This window comes from Diceros bicornis, chromosome 28 (genome assembly GCF_020826845.1).
Source record: "Diceros bicornis minor isolate mBicDic1 chromosome 28, mDicBic1.mat.cur, whole genome shotgun sequence".
Lineage (NCBI taxonomy): Eukaryota > Metazoa > Chordata > Mammalia > Perissodactyla > Rhinocerotidae > Diceros > Diceros bicornis.
The window spans coordinates 36,649,158-36,671,598 of record NC_080767.1 but is presented as its reverse complement, the minus strand read 5'-3'; the positions used below and the strand labels follow the sequence as shown (position 1 = coordinate 36,671,598).

The window sequence follows — 22,441 nt, the reverse complement described above, 5'->3', positions numbered from 1 at the left end:
TGAACAACTGCACGGCTGTGTGACTGGGGCTCCCCGTGCCTCAGCTTCTTCACCTGTAAATGCGGATGGTGAGAGCCCAGACCTGGAAGGAGTGAGGACTCAGTGAGACGAGGCACGTGGAGCTCTCGGCATGGTGAGCACCCACGAAATGTTACTTACTGGTGTAAAAATCAGGCAACCCTCCCCAGGCTGGGCTGGGGGACCTAGGGTGATTTTCAGCAGGGCTCTCATCTTGAGAGCAAGGCTGCTTGGGAAAGAAAGATCAAGAAACTGCATTTGGAAGTCATTTTTATTCAATATCTTGCACTGTAATAATCCGAGTTTCATCTGGGGGGAGAGAAGAGTAAGAAGCCGGCAGAAAATTAGCCAGAACCCTTTCAAGGCTGAGAGGCTGCCTCTAGGGGGAGCCTCTTGGGGCCGTAGGGAGGCAGAGAGACAGAGGTCTTGGGAAAGCCACTCGGCCCGGGCTCCTGCTGCCCGGCGGCCACCTCGTGCCCCATCTGCAGGGCTGTCGGCCGCAGACACTGGCAGGAGAGCCCAGGAGGAGAGATGCGGCTTCCTGGTTGCAGCCTGGCGGTCGGGCAAGATGCTGGTGTTTGCAGCCCACAGCCTCCCCGGGAGGGGCAGTGTCCCAGCCCTGAGGGCCTTTAGGTGTACAGGAGGGGAAAGGGCAGCTCAGCTGTTGGCTGGAGCCTGCAGAGGACAGAGGAGATGACCTTGAGATGCCTCCTCACTGCTCCCAGCCTCCAGGACCTCTTCAGGAGACTGGGCTACACGCACACCCTGCCACCTACCAGTTCTCCGGGCTCCAGACGGTGCCAGAGGCCTCCATGAGGTGGAAAGTGTAGACGTGGCGCGAACTGTCAGAGAAGTTCTGCTCGCTCTTGTGCACCACTTCTCCGTGGATTAGGACGAGGGCCCCTGGTGGGGACACAGCAAGTCAGAACAGTCACGGCAGGAAGGGACATGGGGCCCTCCTCCCTCAAGTGGTTTTATGGCCTGTCCATCCCCATTCCCACCCCTGAAGGCTCAGAGGTCTGCAGCAGGCCCCAGTGTCAGAGGCTGTGCTGTTGGACGTGGGTTCCCCTGGGATAAATCCCTTCTGCTGTGGCCTGTGCCCCTGGCAAGCCTTAGCAAGGGCATCCCCCTCCATGGTGTTTGCAGAACCAGGCAGAAGCTGTGTGTGCTGTCCAGGCAGCTGGGACCATGTCAGCGAGTGCCGAGGTGGTCCTCAGTTCTCCCGTTTCTGAGAGGAAGAGGCTGTCCTAACGGCCAGCGTGTCGAGCACTTGCTGTGCACCACACGGGTTCCCTGTCAACATCTCATACACATCCTCTGACTGGCTTTACATTTGGGGAAACTGAGGCTCAGAGAGGTTCAGTCATTTGCCCAAAGAGACAGCTGGGAGGTAGCAGAGTCTGGATTCCAGCCTGATGCGGGAGACCTTGTTAACCCCACTGCTTCCCGACTTCCCTGGGCCAGTAGAGCCTGACCTTCCCTCATTCTGGGACTTCACAGCTCTCAGGTGAGCCGGGTGAGCCGTCAGCGCACAGGCTCACAGGCATGGCCTCAGGGCCCTGCCTCCCTGTCCTCTGCATCCCCCTTACCTCTCCGCACTGGCGTGGGCACAAAGAGGCTGTTGTCCCGGGCTGGCTCTGACCCCTGGAAGCAGGTCCCAGGCGTTGAGCCCGCAGGGTTCCGGACCATCCTTCTCGACACTCCACCTGCAGGCCAAGATGGATCCTTTAGCCTCTCTTTCAGGGTCCCTCTCCCACAGTGAGGGGCGTACTAGTGGGCAGGGAGAGGCAGGTGTCCTCACTGGTATGGGAGCCAGGGATGAACCAGAGGCAGCCGTTCTCCAGCGTGGCGTCCTCCAGCGCGATCCACACACCCAGCAGCCGGCCCAGGGGCTCCGTGTACAGGAAGGTGGCGTCCTGATGGGGCAAGACTGCCGCAGGCCCGGCTGGGCATGAGGAGCCCGGCCCCACTCCCCAGGCCTCTCAGAGCCCTCCAGCCCAGCCTTCCCATCTCCTGATTGGTTCGAATTTCCCTACTTCCTGGCCTGGAGACTCAGGGCTAGAGCTTTCACCTCTCAAAGCTGCAATGTCCTAACCCATAAAGTGGCCCCAACAAGAACCTACGTTATAGGGCTGCTGGAGGATCCCATGAGACTGTAGGAAAAGTGCTTCGTACAGGGCCCGACATTGTGGTTGCTTGCTAAAACGTAGCTGCTGTTGTTTAATTGCAGCCAGGTAACTAAAGCCACCGCCCTTAACCAGAGATGAGCGCCTCCACCACCAGATGATCCAGCCAGTGCAGTAAGAGGGGGCAATTGACTGAACATCCACATTTTAACCCCCCACATGCTTCTGGGGCACAGCCGGGAAGGTGGACCACCGAGCAAAGGACCTGAGTCTGGAATAACAAAGTAAAGGGGGTGCTCATCTCCCCTCCTTCCTCCACGGGAACTGTGTTTTCTGAGCACCAAATTTTAAGAGAGACTTTGACAATCTGACAGTGTCCAGAGGAAGGGGTCCTAATGGTGGGCACTGTAAAACATTCCAAGGCAGAATAGCCGAAGGAAGTGGGGGTGCTGGACTCGGGGAGGGGCTAGGCATCCCTTCAGGAGACTGTCCTCAGGCTGAATGCTGGGGAGGAGGGTGGTCACAAGGGGGCCAAATGGACTCATGCAAGGAAGGGCTGCCTGTGAGGAGCTGAGCCTCTGTCACCAGAGGTGTTGGAGCAGAAGTGGATAATCGCCTACGAGGGAGGCTAGAAAGGGTATCTGTGCATCCCGAGGGGTTTGGAATTAGATCAGCAATTTCTATGTTAAATCAGTCCTCCAGGGAACTTGTTAAAATACAGATTCCCAGGCCCATGCTGCCCTACTGACTCCATCTCACGGGATGGGGCCCAGGAATCTGTATTTTTAACCAGCCAGGAGTTGCTGCCAGGTTCCAGAACCACAGCGCCCAGGACTACAGGATGCGCTCCCAATCCACTGTTCCAGGAAGGACGGAAGGTAGCTTCTCCTCCCTGGCCCAGGCTCTTGCCCTACAGACATCTCGGCAAGCACCTTCCCTCCCTCTGAAGACCTGACAACCACTAATGTCCCAGATCTCCCTCCGTGGTCTTTGCTGGGCCCCACGGCCTGTTCTCAGCTCACCTTCACCGCCAATATGAGGTTGCTGCAAGAGAGAGGAAGGGCCAGGTGAGGCCAGAGGAGAGCAGAGGGGAGCAGGGGCCTGCTCTGAGTCTGGGGCATGCTCTTCCCCGGCCACAGGTGTTTACCTACAAGGATTCCACATCAGCACCAGCTATCGAGGACCTACTGTGTGCCACGCCCAGGAGGGCTGCACAGAGAACCACCACCCTCGCGACAGGTGCTCCCAGTCTGAGCACACACACGCCTCACGAGAACATGAGGCAGAAGTGAGAGGCAGCAGGAGAGGCTGGGGCCTGGGCCTGCAGTTAAGCCAGGGTTAGAGATGAGTCTCTCTCTTCCTAAGGGAACTGGAAGGCTTCTTGGAGGAGGTGGCACTGAGCCCTGCCTTGGAAGCTGGGAGCACAGCATTTCACTAGCCAACAAAGGAAGGAAGGATGGAGTCCTGGGGATCCCCTTCCTTCCTGCCACCCAATTTTAACTGAGCACCAAATGCCAGGCGCCTGAACCAGAGGAGACTGACTTGATGTCTTCTCCCAAGTGAAGAATAATTCCTCAGGGAAGCAGCTTTTGGCCCACTGTAAGGAGGGGCTTCGTATGAGCACTCTGCCTGTTTTAAAGAGGCTCACCTGAGCCTGGGGAGCACGGGACGCTCACCTTAAAGATGTACATGCTCTGCACCACCACAGGCGTCTGGAGGCCCAGACTTCTGGCCAGGGCCTGGAAGGAGGCAGAGGTCACTGCCGGCCTGCTCACACTCACATCTGGCCCACCCACCTACCCTCACCCCACCCCTGCTCACCTGCATCTTGGTGGAGTGGGTGACAGACTTGAAGACAGGGTCGTGGGCGTGCAGAGCTGCGGGACAGAGGTGGTGGACGGGCCCGTCTCCCACCCCGATGCATCCCTTCCGGGTCTAGGCCTGGGCACCTAGACTCAGGCCTCACTTTGACATTTTCACCTATTTGTGTACATTAAGCTATCTTCCTGTTTATAACTGAGGAATGGGTCCCACAGATGCCTTCACTCCACCCCAGGCCCCACCCCACCCAGGACCTTAATCTTGAGCTTGCAGCCAGCTGGGAACCTCACAGCTCTGACACCATGGGCCCCATACATTGGCAGCAATCTCGGTACCACGACTTACTCTATGCGACTTTGAGCCATCATTTCTCTCCTATAAGCCTCAGTTTCCTCTCTGTACAATGGGACTAGAAGAGACCAGCCCTGCCTCCCAGGCTGCCATAGGACCAGATAGGCCAACGCACATGCGACCACGGCCGAGCCTGGCATGGAATAGCGGCTCTTCTCATTATTTCCTATTATTGTTGTTATTACAAAAAGTGCGAGTTGAGGGTACTTAATGCCACTGAACTGTATACTTCAAAATGGTTACAATGGTTTATGTTATATGTATTGGACCACAATTTTTTTACAAAGCTACCATGATATAACTTCAAGTTTAAAAATAAGTGGTGTAGGGCCCGGCCCAGTGGCATAAGTGGTTAGCAGCACGCGCTCCGCTGCGGCGGCCCAGGGTTCACCGGTTCGGATCCCGGGCGCGCACCCAACACACTGCTTGGCAAGCCATGCTGTGGCAGCGTCCCGTATAAAGTGGAGGAAGATGGGCACAGATGTTAGCCCAGGGCCAGTCTTTCTCAGCAAAAAAAGAGGAGGATTGGCAGATGTTAGCACAGGGCTGATCTTCCTCAAGAAAAAAAAAAAAAGCGCTCTGGAAAATAAATTATACTGTATGTTCCTGAAAAAAAAAGAAAAAAAGAGTTTCCTAGCTTGGTTTGGGGTGTCAGAACAGGGACCATGTCAACACGATTGATGCTCCTCAGGGAGGCTCCAGGAAGCAGTGGGACCCAGGAGCCCCCATGCCCGGGGCTTGGATCATCCCCAGGCCAGGAAGCAGAGACCTGAGGGGTCTGCACGTGCCCTCTGCATGGGGGGGATCAGTGGACCCTCTTCCCGGCGCTCTGAGGGCATGCGATGTGATCAGCATCATAAGATGCAGAAGGGCCAGAGTGGGAGCTGCAGCCAGAAATGCCATTTGATGGGCCACTAACCTACTGTGGGCTTTAGGTAAGGCCCCGAAACTCTGCAGGCCTCAGTTTCCCCATTTCCTTTCCCCCAGGCACCTACTTACCGTGGCCAATTTTGTTGATGGATTTCTCCGGGGGAACCAGGAAGTTTCCTGTAGGGCAGGTACAGGCAGAAGAGCTGGAGTCCACCCTGCCCCGGGCAGCTGTCTCAGCGCCCACCAGCCCTGGGGGCAGATACACGGGTCCAGCCCCTTCCCACACCTCCCCCCTTCGGGCCCCAGCTCCCAACCTTCCTCGTCAAAAACGCCTTTCTCAAAGAAGAATCGAATCTTGTCGCCGCTGCTCAAGAAATAGTCTGTGTTGCCCTGTGGAGAGGGGGCGTCAGAGGGACTGAGAGAGCATCACGGGGTCAGAACTGGGCCCGGCAAAGGGGAAAGAGGACTCAGATGCTTCCCACGCCAAGGGCTGCAGAACCTGCTGGCACTTCTCAAACTTGTCCACTGAGGCACAGACAGTGAATGAACAGGATTAACCTCAATGCCTGGAATTGCAGCCAGAAGCTACAAGCATGGAGTTTCTTGGAAACCTCTCGGTAAGTCACGTGACTCTTATACGCGATGCGGTGTGATTCAGAAGACGGGCACTAGACTCAAACAGGCCTGGTCCCCAGGTAGCCTTGGGCCACTTGTTTTATCTCTCAAAGCCTCAGTTTCCTCATCTGTAAAAGGGGAATAATAATAGAACTGACCTCCCCCAGATTGTTGGAGGCTTCAGGTTGAGGAACGTAGGTAGGGGGGCAGCAAGGGTATGGTTAAATGCTTGATAAATAGAAGATATGACTGATCTTTTTCTGCTTTCTTAATAACCTCTCCTTGTTAATTTTAGTATCATGTTTTAAATTTCTTAACATCATATGAAAACGATGCTCCAGGAAGACGCCCTATGTCTTCCTTGTGGCTTTAGCCACCCTTGACCACCATCATATACATCTCCCTACCTTCCTGTGTGGCCACATGAGTGGAGCTGAGTGGCACCGCCCCCCTACCTGGGTTCCCCAGGTGGCACAGTCCCCGCCCCCTCCTCACCTGTGAATGTCAGCTCTCACATGGGCCTGCAGGGCCATTTCCAGGCCCTTCCCACTGGAAACTAAAAGTGTTTTTTTCAACATTCTTAATAATTTTTATTTATTTATTTTTTTCCCCCAAAGCCCCAGTAGATAGTCGTATGTCATAGTTGCACATCCTTCTAGTTGATGTATGTGGGACGCGGCCTCAGCATGGCCGGAGAAGCCGTGAGTCAATGCGCGCCCGAATTCCGAACCCGGGCCGCCAGCAACGGAGCGCACGCACTTAACCGCTAAGCCACGGGGCGGGCCCATTTTTCAACATTCTTAGCTCCTCTGCACCAGGATCAGGGTGAGGGAAACAAGTCAGGGAAGCGTAATTGACAATAATAATAATATTAAAGATAGTGATGCTAAATGTGTCAAAGATTTTACTTAACTCGTTAATTCACAAGGGAACCAGTAAGAGGTTCAAAGGAGAATTCCAAGAACCACACACGTAGGCATTAAGAAACAGAGAGCAATTTACAAATGGATGTGATACTGATTTATCTACAGAGCAATAACTGCATTCTGCTGGACCCAGTCCATGTCTGTTTCTGTGGACAAGTATCTCATGCATTATTATCAGTTCTATACAACTCACAGAGTTGTCAAATAATCCAAAGACAATGAAAGTGGAGGTAAGCCGGAAGGGACGTCTAGATGGGACACCCGTCGATCTTTTCTTTTAATACCCGTTTCAAAGTCTTTCACGATGCTATCAGTAGTGAATGTTGAGGGCTTACTGAGTATCAGGCACTGTGCCGAGCTCTTTGCACGCGTTATAAACCAAGATATATACACTCCTCTCCCATCCTCCCCTCACCCTCTTCCCGGTCTCTGGAGCTATCTCGGAAGGCAGCTTGGAGGGCACAAGATTCAGGCCCCCTCACTCCTCGGAGCCCTTGAATGACCTGTCCCTGGACACAGGACCCCTGTCTCTGCTTTCCCCACCTGGAAGGCTGCCATGCAGCCAAATGAAACTGATGGTTTGGAGGAAGTTGTCATTCTGTCACCCTTTTTCCTTCTCAAGTCCCTGTTCTCTGGGTGGCGAGGCTTCTGGCCATTGTAATTCCCCTTATGGCCACGAGATGGCAGGAGCTCCTCAGCGTGAGTGAGCCCCATCAATGGGCCTGGACCGCAGCTTTGGCTTGGAGGCCCGCTGCAGACAGGCTTGTAAATTAAGACTCTGAAAGGTTAAGAGAACCGTGTGGGAGAACCCTCGAGTCTCAATTTACCCATCTCAGACTGTATTGAGACCTTTTAAGTCACCAGGGGGAAACAAACAGTTCGTAGTCTCACTGCGGGATAGGACTTACTCAAGTGGCCCACAGAATCACTTGGCTCATGTCAGGTTGCTTGCCGCCAAGAGGCCCTTTGTGGGAGAACCACTGAGGAAGTGCAGCAGAGCAGGGAACAGCACAGACTTGGTATCCCACAGATCTGGGTTCAAATCCTCCCTCTATCAATTACTAACCTAACCGTGTGGTTTAGGGCAAGAGAGCCCAGCCTCATTTTCCCCACCTGTCAAAGGGAGGCAATAATGGCTCCCTTATAAATTCATAGTGGGAAGTGAAGGTATGCATATAAGGCACTTAGCCTGGAGCCTGGCACGTGGAAGGCTTGGGCCTGATTGTTATGAGAACGAGCCCAAGAGCTGCTGCTCTGGCTGGGGACTGAGGCCCCCATCACAGACCAGATCCCATCCTCACCTGCCCAGGCACTTACCTGGGCTCGCTTCTGCTCCTCTTCCTTCGTGGTAAATACTGTGCGGCAGTGGAGAGGGACATCCATCTTGGCCACTATCTGGCCAATGCTCTGCTGCATGGCCGCACACTCCTCTGCAGACAAGAATCCTTCCAGCACCAGGAATCCATCCTCCTGGAACTGCGGGCAGGAAGGAGACTCAGGCTTCCCCCTGCCCTCAGACGCTCTTTCTGAGGACTGACATGACCCCTCCCCTAAACCCGAAGCTATGTGAAGGCAGGACCAAGGGTCCTGTTCATTGCTCTGTCCCCAGCCCGGCCAGGGTGTCTGGCACCCACTGAGAAGCTATGAGTGCTAGCTGCTTGAATGAAGAATGAAGGAAGGAGGAAGGGGAAGGGGAGGTGTCCCCGCCCTTCCCCTCCAATGGGCTTGGGTCACATGGGAATACAGCCTCACTCATTTATTCAACTAAAATTGATTGAGCATCTACTGTGCACCAGATACGGGTTTTTGTGTGTGTGTGTGTGTGTGTGTGAGGAAGATCGGCCCTGAGCTAACATCTGTGCCCATCTTCCTCCACTTTATGTGGGATGCCGCCTCAGCATGGCCGGACAAGCAGTGCGTCGGTGTGCGTCCGGGATCCGAACCCAGGCCGCCAGCAGCGGAGTGCACACACTTAACCACTACACCACAGGGCTGGCCCCCAGACACGGTTTTAGGAGCTGGAGATTCAGTAATGAGCAAGCCAGCCAGGAGGCCTGTGCTCCCAGAACTTACCGTCTCGTGAAGGAGCCTGACATCAAACACACCAGCACACAGGGGAGCACACTACCACACGCTGCAGCACACTACCAGACACTGCTGAGTGCAAGAGGGAGAGGGCCGTGAGGGCTAAGGCCAAAGAGTCTGCTGTCAACCAGATGGGGGGAGAGCGGCTCAGGGCAGCCGCTCTGAGGAAGTGACACGTAAAGGGGACAAGCAGGATAATGGGAGAGACAGGGAAGAGCATTCCAGACCAAGAGAGCGTGGGAGGCACAGGAGGAGCTGGGGCCTGACAGAGCAGAGCGAGGGTGGAAGGGAGGCAGGAGGGCGGCGGGGCCGGGCCAGGCGAGAAGCGGGGCTCTATCCTGAGTGCAGCGGGCAGCCAGTGGGGAGTTAAAACAGATGGCTTATTCTGCTTCGCCTCCAGTCCTGTTATGCTGAGGCTATTGAGAGAAGTAAGGAGAGAGAGAATATCCGCATGTTCGCTTAGCAGAGAATTATAAAGTCTTAACCCTAACGGGGGCATTGGAAGTCACCTCTTGAACCCACTGTGAAGTGTGTGATTTCCAGTTACTGCCCCCATTCCCTCCCTCCCTCCCTCTCCCATGGATGCCCAGTTCTGGCTTCCCCACACGGGATGTTGGAACATTCATGACCACCCACCACGGGCCCTCCTGTCTCTGGGCAGCTCTGCATGTTAGAAACTTAATCCCCATATCAGCAGCAACCTGAACATTGATTGCCTCCTTGAGAACTGGGTCATCCACAGCAAACCACGCACACCCGTGATCCAGTAAACACACTGCCAGGACTTCTTGAGATAAGAAGTTGGAGGATTAGCAAGTAGGGGAGCAAAGACGTATGTGTAAGGGGTATTCACGGAGGTTGTTTAATGAGCAATAAACGGGAAACTACCTAAATGCTCAGCACAAGGGGATTCATTCAACCAAGTGTGCTTTATCTACCTGGCACACAACACAGCTGATAAACATCGTGTGGCAGAAAAATATTTACTGACATGGGAATATGTTCCTGGAATACCGTGAGATGAAAAATAAAAGCTGAGGGGCTGGCCAGGTGGTGTAGGGTTTAAGTTTGCACATTCCAATTCGGTGGCCCGGAGTTCACAGGTTTCGCTCCTGGCACAGATCTACTCACCACTCATCAAGCCATATTGAGGCGGTGTACCACATAGAAGACTAGAAGGACCTACAACTAGGATACACAAGTATGTATTGGGGCCTTGGGGAGAAAAAAGAAAAAGAGGAAGATTGGCAACAGATGTTAGCTCAGGGCCAATCTTCCCCCAAAAAGAAAATTAAGATTAACAGATATAAAAAAAAAGCCGAATGCAAATTAGTATCTTAGCCATTGGGAGAACTTGGGCAAGCATTGCCCCTCTCTGAGCCTCAGACCATCCAATGGGGAGGAGAGTACTGCCTACTTTATAAAACATACGGCGAGCATTCAATAAGTGTTAGCTATTAAGGTGGACCTTTTAAAGATTCTAGGGCAATATTTCAAAACATTCTCTCCCGGTAGGAATTTATGGGTGGTTTTTCTTTTTTTTTTTTATAACTTTATTTATTTATTTTTTCCCCCAAAGCCCCAGTAGATAGTTGTATGTCATAGCTGCACATCCTTCTAGTTGCTGTATGTGGGACCCGGCCTCAGCATGGCCGGAGAAGCAGTGTGTCAGTGCGCGCCCAGGATCCGAACCCGGGCCGCCAGCAGCGGAGCGCACGCACTTAACCACTAAGCCACGGGTCCGGCCCTATGGGTGGTTTTTCATTTTCTTCTTCGAGCTTTTCTGTATTTTTTCTATTGCCGTCAGAAAGAAACAACAAGGGTCAAGTTGTTTATACAGTCTGTCTAATTCCCATGGGTTAGCCTTTCCTGTTGGAATGCACAGGGAATCCGGCCGCCCTGTGCCTGGCTCTGCCCCAGGCCTGGCTCTAGAGGGCCGGGGCCCTTCAGCTGTCCCCGCCCCTCTACTTGCAGGGCCCAGGCCTAAGCCAGTCCTGCCTGATCCCCGTGCTTTATTCTGATTTCGGTCACACACACACACACACACTCCCACCCCAGCCAGGTCCTGTAGCCTGGACGCCCCCGACTGTGTGTGCAGAAGTTAGGGGTCCTAGTTGGGAACTGACCACTCTGGGCTTCAGTATCCTCTTCTTGAAAAATGGCAAGGGGTGGGGTTGAGTCCCCGGAACTACTCGAGGTCCGGAGAGATGCCCCACTCTTACCTGACCCTCCGGGCCCTACCTTCTGCAGCTGGGAGGAGCTCAGGCAGGCCATGAGGACGAGACAGGGTGCAGGGTGGCTCTGATGCTGCCACCAAGGCTGGAGAGGAAGTTCAAGAGGAGGAAGTGGGTGGAGCCTGGAGGCCCCTGAGGACTTAACCCTTCCCTGCTCAGAGCAAGTCCAATCCTGGCACGGATGCTAGCCCAGGGCCAATCTTCCTCGGCAAAAAGAGGATTGGCATCAGACGCTAGCTCAGGGCTGATCTTCCTCACAGTAAAAAAAAAAAAAGAGAGAAAGTCCATCCCGGCCCCCAGCTCCCCTCCCCCAAACACACAGACCAGCCTGGGCCCCTCCAGGCTGAGGCCCAGCCCTGCCCAGCACAGCTGCACCACATCACTCCTGCCCCTGGAGGGGCCCTTGCCTCTGCCCCAGCCCTGCACCCCGGTTCATCCCCTCAGCTAATCCAGGATTAGCCCTTGCTGATCTCCTTCATGGTTTGTAACTGCTCCCTCCTGGTTTCTTTCCAGAAGCTACTCCCAGCTGGCTGGCTGCTTACCAGGTGCCCAGAAGGTTTCTTCTAGGAACATCAGGCAAGAAGTCAGAGAGCCAGGACAGCTGAGCCCAGCTGCCATTACTGTGACCTCTGACCTCTGACCATCTGTCCCTCTCTGGGCCCCACATGAGCATTAGAATGTCCCCGGCCACCCGCATCAACATCTGGGTGGGGTGGGATACAGGGTGGGTCTGGGGGACGTGCACCTCAGACTGGACTGAGCGGCTGTGCATTCCAAAGGTGCAAGAGGTCCTAGAGAATTGTCTGGGCCCCTCCCAGCTCTGATCCCCTGAAACTCTCTAGGTCCTGGGAGGATAATGGAAGGGAATGTACAGATTAGGCTGCAGCTCAGAGGGCAGAAGATAGGAGTGAGAATATACTAAAGAAAATTAATTAAGTTATGCCTTAGATACAGGCACCCCACACCCCAAGGATTCCTGGTACTGGGGCGGGTGTTTTTCGGTCCTGACTGACCCTGGGTGTCCAGATGATGGATGGGATTGGGAGGCAACCGCCCTAGGCAATTCGGAGACAAAAAGCTGCCCCATATGAGAAGCCCAAGAAGACCCTAACTCGCGCCATAAGTTGTAAATGTTTAAATTAACCAATCACATGGAACCGCGCCAGCTTTTCCCACTTTGTGCTTCCGAACCCTATATAAGAGTTTGCCCTTTAAGGTCCGGGGTCGACTCCTCTGTCTCCTGCGAGAGATACGTGTCGACCCGGAGCTCCGCTTAATAAACCTCTTGCGTTTGCATCAAGTTTGGTCTTCTGTGTCTGTGGGCCCGCGCCTTCCCGAGACTTGAGTTGGGGTCCCCTTTTTGGGATCCTACATTTGGGGGCTCGTCCGGGATCCACGCAGTCACCCCAGACTCCGAAGACCCCTTGGAGGTAAGCCTGAGTAACTGAGTGTGTGAGTGTGTACGGCGCCGCGAAGCATTGTTCTGGTTTCCGTATCTGGGCAGCCGCCGCTTCGGGCCGTAAGGACCGAACGGCTGCAGTGGCAGACGTGCTGGAAACTGCAGGCTGCAACCCTGGGGGACGCCCTAAGGGATAAGGGGAGTCGGGAAAGCCTGACCACCCCTCTTCAGGTAGAAAGAGAAACGACACTCTTTTTCCTAGGGAGGGCACAAAAGTCCCTCCCCTCTGAAACCGCTTTCGGTTGGCTCGTAGAGACGCCAACCGGGCGGAGTTGTCTGTGTTTTGTTGTGTCTTTGGTGTTTGTCCTGTTTTTGTTTATCGCGTGGACATCGTCTTACAAAATGGGACAGGCTATGACGACCCCCCTCTCTTTGACCTTAGACCATTGGGCTGAAGTGAGAGCGAGGGCGCACGACCTGTCAGTAGAAGTGAAGAAGGGACGCTGGCAGACTTTTTGTGCCTCCAAGTGGCCCACCTTTGATGTGGGTTGGCCTCCCGAGGGGACGTTTGACTTAACTATCATTTTTGCAGTAAGGACTATTGTTTTCCAGGAAGGACCGGGGTCCTACCCTGACCAACAACCATATATCACGGTGTGGCAGGATCTGGTGCAGAACCCACTCCCGTGGGTTAAGCCATGGGTAAAGGAAGGAAAACTAAGCTCCCGAGCCCTGGCGCTGCAGGATGTGGAGACGCGGCAAAAATCGAAATCAACTCGAGCAGCGGAATCGGAGACCCCCTCGGCCCCCCCGGGGGTCTACCCAGAGATTGAGCTTCCCCCCGAGTGTCCCCCTTTCTCGCCTCCCCCTTATCCCTCCCCCGCTCTAGGATCACAGTCAGGGCAGAGGACGACTGGCTCGGGTCCCTCCGCAGGAACCCGAAGCCGCCGCGGAGCCACCCCGGACGGGCCTGACACCACGGTGGCGCTCCCGTTAAGAGAGTACGGGGCTCCTGCGGGACCCAACCAGCTGTCACCCCTTCAGTACTGGCCTTTCTCTTCCTCAGATCTGTATAACTGGAAGAATAACCATCCTCCCTTTTCAGATAACTCCACCGGGCTGACTGCCTTGATAGAGTCTTTGATGTTCTCCCACCACGGAGGAAAGAGAGAGGATCTCGCGGGAAGCGGGAAAGAACATCCGGGGCACCAACGGGCAGCCGGCAACGGCAGCCGAGGCGGAAGAAGAGTTTCCGCTCAATCGACCCGACTGGGACTACAGCACGGCTGAAGGTAGGGAACGGCTGTCCGTTTACCGCCGGGCTCTGGTGGCGGGTCTCCGAGGAGCCGCGAGGCGGCCCACCAATTTGGCTAAGGTAAGAGAGGTTCAACAAGGACCCACTGAACCCCCCTCCGTTTTTCTGGAACGATTAATGGAGGCTTATCGCAGGTATACGCCCTTTGATCCGTCCTCGGAAGGGCAGAAGGCCTCTGTCATTATGGCCTTTATTGGGCAATCAGCCCCAGATATAAAGAGGAGATTACAAAGACTAGAGGGCCTGCAAGACTACGACCTGCGGGACGTAATAAAAGAGCAGAAAAGGTGTATCATAAAAGGGAGAGTGAAGAGGAAAAGCGGGAAAGAGAGAAAAGGGAGGCTGAGGAGAGGGAAGACAGGAGAGACAGGAGACGGGAAAAAAATTTAACTAAAATACTGGCCGCAGTGATAGGAGAAAAAGAAAGAAAGTCGACAGAGCCAGACCACAGACAGTCAGGGAACCTGGGCAGCGCCCCACGACCGGGCTCACGCAGACGGCAACCCTTGGACAAGGACCAATGTGCCTATTGTAAGGAGAGAGGACACTGGGCAAGGGAATGCCCCAAGAAAAAGGCCGCACCCAAGGTGTTGTCTTTAGGAGAGGACGAAGAATAGCGGGGACGGGGCTCGGGCCCCCTCCCCGAGCCTAGGGTAACCCTAACTGTTGAGGGGACCCCTATGAGTTTTCTGATTGATACTGGAGCTGAGTATTCAGTACTGAAGCAACCTTTAGGGAAATTAAAGACTAAAAAGACTCTGGTTGTTGGAGCCACTGGGCAGAAACAATACTCATGGACCACTTCCCGGACAGTGGACTTGGGGAAAGGAAGAGTGTCCCATTCCTTCCTAGTGATTCCTGAATGCCCGACCCCGTTGCTAGGTCGAGACCTTTTAACCAAGCTGAAAGCTCAAATAGATTTTACTCAACCTCGACCTATAGTATCCTGGTCCGCGCCTACCACCATGATATTGGCCCTGGAGCTGGAGGAAGAATATCGGCTCCATCAGCAGCCTAAGCCTAGAGCCCCGCTCAATATCGATAAGTGGCTGACCGAATTTCCAAAGGCATGGGCTGAAACCGGGGGACTGGGGATGGCTGTGGGAATCCCCCCAGTCGTGATAGATCTCAAGGCCGGAACCCTCCCGATAAGGGTGCGTCAATACCCGATAAGCAAAGAAGCCAGAGAGGGAATCCGCCCCCATATTCAGAGGCTGCTCCAACAAGGAATCTTAGTCCCTTGCCAGTCCCCTTGGAACACCCCCCTCCTGCCTGTAAAGAAGCCTGGAACTAATGATTATAGGCCGGTCCAGGATTTGAGAGAGGTAAATAAAAGAGTGCAGGATTTACACCCTACCGTACCGAACCCATATAACCTACTCAGCTCCCTCCCCCCATCGCGAAAATGGTACACTGTCCTGGACCTGAAGGATGCATTCTTCTGCCTACGGCTTCACCCAAAAAGCCAATTACTTTTTGCTTTCGAGTGGCGCGACCCGGATATGGGGATCGTTGGACAACTGACTTGGACAAGACTACCCCAAGGGTTTAAAAACTCCCCTACCCTGTTTGATGAAGCCCTCCACAGGGACTTGGCTGATTATAGAGCTAAAAACCCTCAAGTGACTCTTTTACAGTATGTGGATGATCTACTACTGGCGGCGGAAACCCCGGGAGATTGTGAAGAGGGGACCAGGCGCCTCCTGGCCGAGCTGGGTGAGTTGGGGTACCGAGCGTCGAAAAAAAAGGCGCAGTTATGCCAGGAAGAGGTAGTCTACTTAGGCTACACACTAAAGGATGGCCAACGGTGGTTAACCAACGCACGAAAAAAGACTGTGACCCAGATTCCTGCCCCAACCTCCGCTCGCCAGGTAAGGGAATTCCTGGGGACAGCCGGCTTCTGCCGATTGTGGATCCCTGGGTTTGCTACCCTGGCTGCTCCACTGTACCCATTGACTAAGGAAAGTGGGAACTTTGTCTGGACTTTAGAGCACCAGAAGGCTTTTGAGACTCTAAAACGGGCATTGTTAGAAGCACCCGCGTTAGCCCTACCAGACTTGACCAAGCCTTTCACCTTATATGTAGATGAAAGAAAGGGAATCGCCCAGGGAGTCCTAACTCAAGCCCTTGGGCCCTGGAAGCGCCCGGTCGCATATTTGTCAAAAAAACTGGACCCGGTAGCCAGTGGATGGCCCTCCTGCTTAAGGGCGATCGCGGCCACCGCCCAGCTGGTGAAAGATGCAGATAAGCTAACTCTGGGCCAACAGATAACTGTAGTAGCCCCCCATGCCTTGGAAAGCATTATTAGACAGCCTCCAGACCGATGGATGACCAACGCCCGAATGACTCACTACCAAAGTTTGCTTCTAACTGAAAGAATCACCTTTGCCCCACCGGCCATCTTAAACCTGGCCACACTGCTGCCCGAGGCAGATGACGAAATACCCGTCCACCAATGTGGCGACATCCTGGCATCAGAGACGGGGACCCGACCCGATTTGCCAGACAGGCCATGGCCTGGGGCCCCTAATTGGTATACCGACGGCAGCAGCTTTATGGCAGAAGGTAAGAGGATGGCTGGGGCCGCTGTGGTAAATGGGAAAGAAACTCTGTGGGCAAGCAGCTTGCCAGAAGGGACTTCTGCACAAAAGGCTGAGCTAATCGCCCTGACACAGGCATTGAGATTAGCTGAGAATAAGACTGTAAATATATATACGGACAGCAGGTATGCCTTTGCTACTGCCCATGTCCATGGGGCTATTTATAAACAAAGAGGGCTGCTTACCTCAGCCGGAAAAGATATCAAAAATAAAAAAGAGATCCTGGGCCTCCTAGAGGCTATACACTTGCCTAAAAAGGTGGCAATCATCCATTGCCCAGGTCATCAGAAAGGCACCGACCCCATAGCTCAAGGGAACCGCCTAGCGGACTTGGAAGCCAAGCGGGCGGCACTAGGACCTATGGTCCTGGCTCTCCAGGAAGCTGAGGTCAACAAAACTGACTCCGATGGGGAACTATCTAAAGAAGAGAAAGTCCTTTCCGTTGCAGAAGGGCGAGAATATCTATCACATCTACACCGGCTAACCCACTTAAGCCCCCAGAAACTAATTAAAATTATTGAGGCTTCTCCGTACCAGGTACCAGATTTGAGGAAGACGGCTGAAGAAATTTATAAAGATTGTAGAGCTTGCGCTCTCACAAATGCTGCTGTTACCAAATACCGCACTGGACACAGACTCCGGGGAGATAGACCCGGAACCTATTGGGAAATAGACTTTACTGAAATCAAACCGGCCCGGTATGGAAATAAGTATCTTCTAGTATTTGTAGATACCTTCTCGGGGTGGGTAGAGGCTTTCCCCACCCGAAAAGAGACTGCCTCTGTAGTAGCCAAGAAGATATTGAAAGAAATCTTCCCGAGATTCGGGATCCCAAAGGTAATTGGATCTGACAATGGTCCTGCATTCGTTGCCCAGGTAAGTCAGGGACTGGCCAATCAACTGGGGATCAACTGGAAATTACATTGTGCTTATAGACCCCAGAGCTCAGGCCAGGTAGAGAGGATGAATAGAACAATTAAAGAGACCCTAACTAAATTGTCCATGGAGACCGGCGGTAGTGACTGGACAGCCCTCCTGCCCTTTGCCCTGTTCCGCGCCCGGAACACCCCACAAGGGCCCTTAGAACTGACACCCTTTGAGATTCTCTATGGAGCCCCTCCCCCCTTGGCACAATTAGGGATACATGACCCTGACATCATACCTTCTATATCTTTGTCAGCCCGCTTGAAAGCACTTGAGGCAGTCAGGCGCGACATCTGGAACCAGCTAAAAGAGGCCTACCAGCCTGGTGATCTGCTCATCCCGCACCAATTCCAGGTCGGGGATTCTGTCTTTGTGAGACGACATCGGACGGGGTCGCTAGAGCCACGCTGGAAAGGGCCCTACGTAGTGCTCCTCACCACGCCCACTGCAGTCAAGGTGGATGGTATAACCTCCTGGGTTCACGCCACACACATAAAGAAGGCACCCCAGAATGCAGCAGATCTCTGGAAAGTGGAAAAGACTGATAACCCTCTTAAGTTGCGTGTGTGCCGTGGGAACAGCAAGCAGCTTACTCAATCCTAACCCCCACACCCCTCAGCTACTCACGTGGCAAGTCGTCTCCCAGGTAGGAGATATAACCTGGTCAACCCGGAAAACCGCCCCCCTTTGGACTTGGTGGCCGGATCTACGCCCTGACCTTTGTAAACTAGCCATTGGCGCCCCCGCTAATTGGGACCTAGAGGGGTACACTGATAACGGCAAGGCCCCTTCCTCCCCATCCCCTCCAGGACGCCATGGGTTGGACCCCTGGGGAGGGTGTGGCACCACTGACCGCCGGAGTATGTTAAGGGCAATGCCCTTTTATGTGTGCCCCGGCTACCACCGAGCTCGCTCACTTAACCCCAAGTGCGGGGACAAGGGAGATTTCTACTGCAAAAACTGGGGATGTGAGACTAGTGGGAGCACCTATTGGAAGCCCTCCTCCTCTTGGGATTTAATTGAGGTTAAGGCGAACTATAGTCATCAGAAGACAGGAAGCCAAGGAAATGCAGAATGGATCAAGGTACCAGAGTGCAACACCTGGTGCCACCCCTTAACCATTCAGTTCACAGAAAAAGGGAAGACAGTTAAAACCTGGACCGGCAATGGCCATTCTTGGGGAATAAGACTATACAAAGAGCGGTATGATGACGGCCTGACTTTCTCTATTAGACTAAAAATAGATCCCCCTGCCAGCAGACCAATAGGGCCAAACGGGGTTCTGGCCGGAGGACCCCCACGTCCCAAAAACCCCTCCCGACAGTAACTTTGGCTAAAGGGATCCCGGCTATGGTCACTGGATCTGCCTCGCGGCCACCATCTACCCCACCTCCCGCAGTACCTACTGGGCAAAGATGGCACAGATTGTTTAACTTAATACGGGGAGCTTACTACGCCTTGAATGACTCCAACCCTGAAATGACTGAATCATGCTGGCTATGCCTAGCGGGCAGCCCCCCTTATTATGAAGGAATTGCCACCATGGGGGTCTATAATACCACCACAGACCACACGACTTGTCTTTGGGGCAAAGAAGGGCGGCTAACCCTGACGGATGTGTCAGGGACCAGTTCAGGACTATGCTTAGGAAAAATTCCCCCGGGCTATCAGGCTCTATGTAACAAGACTGAAGTCAGCCCTCCGACCACTCCTGGTTATTATTTGATACCAGGGCCCAATAGATGGTGGGCCTGCACCTCGGGCCTGACCCCCTGCGTCTCCACTAGCGTATCCAATTCGTCACGAGATTTTTGCGTGCTTGTGCAGTCGGTACCTAAAATTTATTATTACACTGCCAGTAGTTTCGAAGATGAATTTGACCAGAGATCCAGACTATGGAAAAGAGAACCAGTATCCCTCACCCTAGCTGTACTCCTGGGACTGGGAGTTGCCGCGGGCGTAGGGACTGGCACTGCGGCCTTAGTCATAGGAGAAAGGGGATTAACTGCCTTGAGCAATGCTATAGATGAAGACCTCAGGACCTTAGAGCAGTCCATCTCTAAACTAGAAGAGTCCCTCACCTCCCTGTCTGAAGTAGTACTCCAGAATAGAAGAGGATTAGATCTGCTGTTTTTGAGGGATGGAGGACTTTGTGCAGCCCTTAAAGAAGACTGTTGTTTCTATGCAGATCACACAGGGGTAGTCCGAGATTCAATGCAAGAATTAAAGAAAAGATTAGACATGAGACAACGAAGCAGGGAGGCGCAACAGAGTTGGTTTGAATCCTGGTTCGCTAAGTCCCCCTGGATGACGACCTTACTATCCTCCATAGCAGGGCCCTTGCTGATTCTGTGTCTACTTTTAGTTTTTGGACCGTGCGCTTTCAATAGAATTACTGCTTTCATAAGAGAAAGGGTCAGTGCAGTGCATGTTATGATGCTCCAACGCCACTACCAAGCTCTCCCGCACAGTCCTAACTGTGAGCCATTGACAGTAGACACTGAAAACTAAGTTCTAAGATTAGAACTGGGGACAAGAGAAGAAGTAGGGAGTGAGAATATATGAAAGAAAATTAATTAAGTTATGCCTTAGATACAGGCACCCCACACCCCAAGGATTCCTGGTACTGGGGCGGGTGTTTCTCGGTCCTGACTGACCCTGGGTGTCCAGATGATGGATGGGATTGGGAGGCAACCGCCCTAGGCAATTCGGAGACAAAAAGCTGCCCCATATGAGAAGCCCAAGAAGACCCTAACTCGCGCCATAAGTTGTAAATGTTTAAATTAACCAATCACATGGAACCGCGCCAGCTTTTCCCACTTTGTGCTTCCGAACCCTATATAAGAGTTTGCCCTTTAAGGTCCGGGGTCGACTCCTCTGTCTCTTGCGAGAGATACGTGTCGACCCGGAGCTCCGCTTAATAAACCTCTTGCGTTTGCATCAAGTTTGGTCTTCTGTGTCTGTGGGCCCGCGCCTTGCCGAGACTTGAGTTGGGGTCCCCTTTTTGGGATCCTACAGGAGGATCTTAGAAAGAAGGAGGGGCTCGGGGACCCGGGGCTGGGGGCTGCAGAAGGAGGGAGAGAAGCATGGTTCCTGTTCCCTACCCCCTGCCCCAAGATGTTTGGTGTCCAACTCATGCTGACACAGCGGAGGCCCGTGATGGGAACAGCACACGCTCACCCCACTTCCAGCTGGCCCTGCTCAACAGCTGATGGGGCATTCTGGCTTCAGCTTCTGAAAACCGGCCACTGGCCTTCCCTGCGATGACGCTTTGTGAATGGCGAAGGGACAGAGTGTCTTGAGAGTGAGCATGGTGACACAGCTCAGGCCTCAGGGGCCTTCACCCCGAGTGAAGTCGTGTCTTCTGGGCCACCGCATTGGGAGTAGCTGCTTGGTCCTGGCTTCCAGAGGGCCGGGGCAGGGTGAGTCCCTTGGGCTCTCCAGGCTGGAGAGAGTAGAGATTCTGAGGGGTTAGGCTGGGTGAGGAGGGCCAGCTGAAGGGAGAACAATGGGATATGCAGCTGAGACTCAGCTCACTGGAGGCAGGGCGGGTTCCCAGCTGTCCTGGGCCCTTCTTCTTTTTAATTTTATTTATTTATTTATTTTCTCCCCAAAGCCCCAGTAGATAGTTGTATGTCATAGTTGCACATCCTTCCAGTTGCTGTATGTGGGACGCAGCCCCAGCATGGCCGGAGAAGCCGTACGTCGGTGCGCGCCCGGGATCCAAACCTGGGCCGCCAGCAGCGGAGCGGCGCACTTAACCGCTAAGCCATGGGGCCGGCCCATGTCCTGGCCCCTTCTGATGCAGTCCTCCAACACACAGAGACACCAGCCATGTGCCCGGAGCACAGCAAGGGGCCCAGCGTGCTGCCCTAGGAACTCCCCTGGGAACCGCCGCCAAAGTCCTGTGGGGGAGGCTCAGGGAGGCAGACTGGCTTCAAGTCCACACCTGGGCCTTACTTCCCCATCTGTAATTTGGGGATAACAAAAGTACATATTGTAAGGAGGAAGATGAATGCTTCACTGCTGAAAACGACCTTCACACAGAGCTGGGCACTTAGTGAGCGCCTACCCACTGTTCACCAAACGTTAGCGGGGCTGTTCTGGGGGAATGTAAGGGTATTTTTAATTTATTTCTGAACTTCCCCAAGTTTTCCAAACTGCTGCTGTAGTCAGAGAAGACCACCACTGTGGCTGAAGCTCTGGGTGGGGGAGGGGGTGGAGGGGGGAAGGCATCGGGGAAGGGGAAGGGGCTGGGCCTCCCACATCTGTTCATTCATTCTGCTCAGGCTCTATGGGTGGGTTGGGTTTCTGCATTGCTGTTTTTTCCAAAAACTAACCAGCTCCAGATTGAACAGTCCTGCTCCGGGTGCTGGGCAGCCCCAAGGCTTGGGGTGGGGAATGGGGGTCAGGAGAGGTACCAGACCTGACAGGAGGGGAAGACCTCCAGTGCGGAGACACAGGAGGGTCTGAGAGGGGGTCGCAGCCCAGCTGCTCAGTCTTGAGGGGTCAGAGTCGGAGGGGTCAGAGTCCCACGGAGGGAGGAAAGGCAGACTCTGGCCGGTTCCAGAGGAGGTGCCCGAGCAGCAGCTAAGCCCTCATCATAAGGCCAAGGTCAGACCCGATGGCCTTTCTTCTTCACCCCAAGACCCCAGGCCCCAGGGCCCCTCCGCCAGCCCAGTGCAAGCCCCACTGGTCCGGGAGGAAGACATCGTTGACGGGGTGCTAGGAGCCAGGCCCTCTGCTGAAAACTCCACCTAAATGCGGAATTATCACGATAAGCCTGGGAACAATCCTGCATGCTTGCCAACACCATCCTGATTTTACAAATAAGGAAACTGAGTTCCCACATCAAATAAACGGCAGAGCTAGGATTGGAAGGCCACTCTGGCCATCTCTCTGAGCCTCTGCCCTTGACCCCAGCACCTTCAGCAGGCTCCCAAAGGGGCTGCGAGCACGCCAGGCCCTCCCATGTGACTCTCAGCCCACCTCTGCAGAGCCCTGGGGACCGCCTGTCAGAATTACAAGGGACCTATGAGAGCAGAGTGGAACTGCCCACTGCACAGATGGGAGATGGAGGCCTCGGGAGGGAAGGGATCTGCCCAGCTTCATGCAGGGGATGACTGAGCTGGGACAAAGACCTGACAAGGACTGGCT

The 22,441-nt window shown here is 54.0% G+C and overlaps 1 protein-coding gene across 5 annotated transcripts; it reads right to left on the bottom strand.

Annotated features, from left to right (window-relative positions):
- Positions 1-271: 271 nt before the first annotated feature.
- On the bottom strand, positions 272-11,142 carry LOC131393422 (phytanoyl-CoA dioxygenase domain-containing protein 1). Of its 5 annotated transcripts, none has more exons than XM_058524241.1 (11): positions 11,054-11,142; positions 8,045-8,203; positions 5,501-5,576; positions 5,316-5,363; positions 3,966-4,021; positions 3,821-3,883; positions 3,167-3,188; positions 1,820-1,948; positions 1,608-1,724; positions 795-921; positions 272-693 (listed from the first exon to the last, which is right to left on the bottom strand). In XM_058524241.1, exons 1-11 carry the CDS (start codon positions 11,084-11,086, stop codon positions 648-650), a joined length of 876 nt encoding a protein of 291 aa, XP_058380224.1. In that variant the 5' UTR covers positions 11,087-11,142; the 3' UTR covers positions 272-647. The 5 variants fall into 5 exon arrangements, with proteins under 5 accessions (XP_058380224.1, XP_058380226.1, XP_058380223.1 ...); XM_058524243.1 differs by having other exon boundaries at positions 11,035-11,109; XM_058524240.1 differs by lacking the exon at positions 11,054-11,142 and adding an exon at positions 7,271-7,505 and having other exon boundaries at positions 8,045-8,195.
- Between the last annotated feature and the right edge of the window lie 11,299 nt (positions 11,143-22,441).